Source organism: Oryzias melastigma, linkage group LG4 (genome assembly GCF_002922805.2).
Source record: "Oryzias melastigma strain HK-1 linkage group LG4, ASM292280v2, whole genome shotgun sequence".
NCBI classification, from domain to species: Eukaryota; Metazoa; Chordata; class Actinopteri; order Beloniformes; family Adrianichthyidae; genus Oryzias; species Oryzias melastigma.
Genome location: NC_050515.1, coordinates 18,492,594 through 18,496,016, shown reverse-complemented (window position 1 = coordinate 18,496,016; position 3,423 = coordinate 18,492,594). Strand labels below are relative to the sequence as shown.

The 3,423-nt window shown below is 39.1% G+C and overlaps 1 protein-coding gene across 2 annotated transcripts in view; it reads left to right on the top strand.

Annotated features, from left to right (window-relative positions):
- Positions 1 to 3,423, top strand: part of depdc1a (DEP domain containing 1a) — a 9,979-nt gene that overhangs the window by 2,929 nt on the left and 3,627 nt on the right. The window contains exons 6-9 of one of the 2 annotated variants that reach the window (XM_024278582.2): positions 179 to 309; positions 1,228 to 1,275; positions 1,493 to 1,630; positions 1,957 to 2,832. In XM_024278582.2, coding sequence (XP_024134350.1) covers positions 179 to 309; positions 1,228 to 1,275; positions 1,493 to 1,630; positions 1,957 to 2,832 — 1,193 coding nt within the window. The remainder of the gene's footprint in view (positions 1 to 178; positions 310 to 1,227; positions 1,276 to 1,492; positions 1,631 to 1,956; positions 2,833 to 3,423) is intronic. The other variant, XM_024278583.2, reaches the window with a different exon arrangement.

Sequence of the window (3,423 nt, the reverse complement as noted above, 5' to 3'; positions counted from 1 at the left end):
TGCGCTCCTCGTATTGGTCTGTTTTAGTGAAGAATGAGCAAAGCTCTCAATTTGATAGTCAAATCGGTGCTTTGGCACTTCCCTGTTAGAGCTGTTGGAAGCTTCTGTCTTTTGTGCGAATTCATTATTAGCTCTCAATTGGAAAAAAAAAAATCTGAGTTTGTTTCATGTGTTTCAGCCTGCAGAGGATTCTGGGAGTTGTGTCCTTGAGTGAAGTCCTGGACCCGTGCTGCATCAATCCACAACACATCATTCATAACATGACCAAAGTCAACAAACACGGAGTGGTTGCACTGGATGACAAAACCAGTAGGTTCTTCACAAGATAACAAAGGAATTGTAATTTTCAGCTGAATAAATATTTGTGCAAATAATATATTTTGATATGCAAAAAACCAGGAACATAATTAAAATCTGTAATATGCAAATACACATCAAACCAATTCTGCTCAGAAATTACCTTAGTTTAGCATCTACAGAGAAAGATGTTCAGATGTCAAGGGGTTAACAAATAGTTTGTTGTTATAATAATGCCAAAATCTAGTTAAAAAAAATAGAATTCATAAGTTTACAATCCGTTCAATCTCTATTTCTAATTTACAGGGTTCTTGCAGGATTTTAAAAGTCTTAAAAGCATTGAGTTATTAATTTGGAAATAATGCATTTAAAATGCCTTCAAAACGTCTTGAATTTTTATATTTGTGCCATAACAAAGTTTAAAACTTTTCCATTTCCCATTTCTTGTTGAAAATAATATTTTTGACCACAATTATTTTGATCAAATGATGTAAATAAACAGCAGGATTATGCAACAATATGCTGAATGTCCACCAACGATTTAACCATTAACCATTAAGCCAGAGACCACAAACAACAAGACAAGTTTAGTAAAATAAATGGGAAGTACGCTGACCAGTTGGTCTTGATTTTTGATATACACAACCTTAAAAAGGTCTCAAATTGAACTAAAAGAAACTAGTAGGAACCCTAATTTAGCTTGATTTAACTACATTCAAATGTGTTTGTCAAATTTCTTAAACTGTTTCCTATAAAAACTGCTCTCACCTAAGGAATTTAAAATTAACAATTGAAAGACATTCATGAATACATTGCTTGACTCTGTTTTTTGCTTGAAAAATATATTTTTTAAATATTTCTTCCAAAATCTGTTTATGGTTTTAATGAATATATATTGCATTTCCTCAACTTGTGATCTGTCTTTTCTAGATGACCTTCCTCACTGGGTTTTGTCTGCCATGAAAAGTCTGGCGAACTGTGAGTACAGCTTTGATCTACACGAGCAAACATAAAATATCTAACATTTAAAAAAAAAAAAACTTTTAGTTATTTATTTTTAATTTATATTTATCATTAGAGTTTTGTGATTAGGTATCATATAAGCAGCTCTTTTGAATCACTTGTCATCATCTGCAGTTTTTTATTTTGATTTTGTTGTTAGTTTAAAGTTGAAGCGTCTGTTTCTTGTTTTCAGGGCCGAAGTACGACAGCGAGCAGCCCTCCTATCCTGGCTTTGAAAGAGACGTCTTCAAAACCGTGTCTGATTATTTCTACAGCCTTCCACATCCATTACTCACATTTGAGCTGTACGAACTGTTCATTAATGTTTTGGGTAAGTTTGTTTTTATCTTTCAAGTCTTTGATTCGTTATAAAATGTATATCTGCTCATTGGAGTTGAAGAGGATCCCTGTTGCACAATTGTGTTGTCATGCTGTGTCTAATGTGAGTCCAGTTGCTTGACTTCTAACAGTGATAATGACTCCTAACAGGTTTTGGTTGTTTGTGGAATGCTTGAAATATTTTCTGTTGATGTTGTGCAGTACATGTACAGGTCTGAACTAACAAACGTCCCTCGTCTCCTTCCCTCTGCTGTTTGCTTGCACTGACGCTCTGCCTGCATTGCTTGTTTCTCTGGCTTTCTGCTTATCTGCTTTCAGTGTTTTGTGGGTACGTCACGGCTCCCAATAAGCTTCAACGAGGGAAGCGAAAGAATTCCGACTTCCCCTCGGTCGCTCCTCCAGCCAAGTCGTCTTTTCGCTCCACCGAGTGTCTCCTGCTGTCCTTGCTGAAGCAGGGCTCCTGCGATGAAACCGAGTCGCCCATGAGGGAGGTGATCGGGGGGAAGCTTCAGTCCCGACTCGAGGTTGAGAAAGCAGGCAGCCGGTTAGGAGGCAGCTGTACGAGCCTCAGCACAGTCCTTTCTGGAAGACCGAAAACCAGGAGTTTCTCCCTAGAAACCATCCTCGATGACTCCGCTTCACTCACGCGGCAGCAGCTGTTTCAGTCCAACAGCAGCTTAGCATCTTGTTCCCATAGCGACGTGTGCCAGGACGACACCACAACCAAAGACAATCCTTCGATCTTAACGTGCGATTTAAGAACCAAATCTTTTAAACAGGAAAATGGACTCCCAGGATTTTCCTTGGCCTCACAAAGGTTGCGCTCCTTACGACCTCAAAGCGTGGGCAGCTGTCTGGACATTGCCATCCAATCTGGGGAGGAAAAGGTCAACCAGATAAGACGGCAGGGTCGATCAACCAGCTGCCTCAACGTGAACGCTCCTGCAAGCCACTCTTACTCGGCTTCCCGTCCCCCCTCCTCTTTTCCTCTTTCTACAACCAAACTACACTCCTTCGGGCCCAGACCCGCCTCCAGCACCTCTAACATGAGGATGCTCCCTGCACCCGCCGTTGTCCGGCGCTGCCAAAGCTCCATGGATGTGTCAAAGCCGTCGCGACCAATCTCCCTGTTTAAACCGCCGGTTTTTGCACCCGGCCGAAACTACCAGCTCCCTCAAACCAAATCCGAGCACAGTAAGGCCTTCTCTCCTCTACCTGTCTGTCTGCTCTGTTAATGTCCAGCCACAATAACCTCATCTAACATCTACTAATGAGATCTTCCTTCCTGACTCCTCGAAGGAGTCAGTCAGTCTGTGTGCAAATTAAGATATTTAATAATATATACTTGTCATATTTTGTAAAGTTTTAGGTGCATTTCTTATGTTTTGATTAAGCCACCTAGATATGATGTATACATGTTGGAAAAGATGCATGCTTTACCAAATTCTTAGTTTTATAGATGAGTAGAAAGTTGTAGCTGTAGTTTTCCTCTAATCTTGTCATCTTTTCATCATCATTTATTTAATGCAGGCTAATAATTATGAAAAATGTAATAAATTGGGGTTTCAAATGGCATGTCTGCCAATACGATACGTATCACAATAACTCCCAAGACTATACCAGAACAATTTTTCACTTTTTGTTTTAAGAGAATGACTTAGAAAAAAAATCTACTGGAATTTGAATGTTTTTTATTGTAATAAAATGGTAAAATTCATTTTATGTAATGATCACAGCCTTAAGCATTTAATATAACATTAGCATTTAACACAAGCCGGTTCTCGC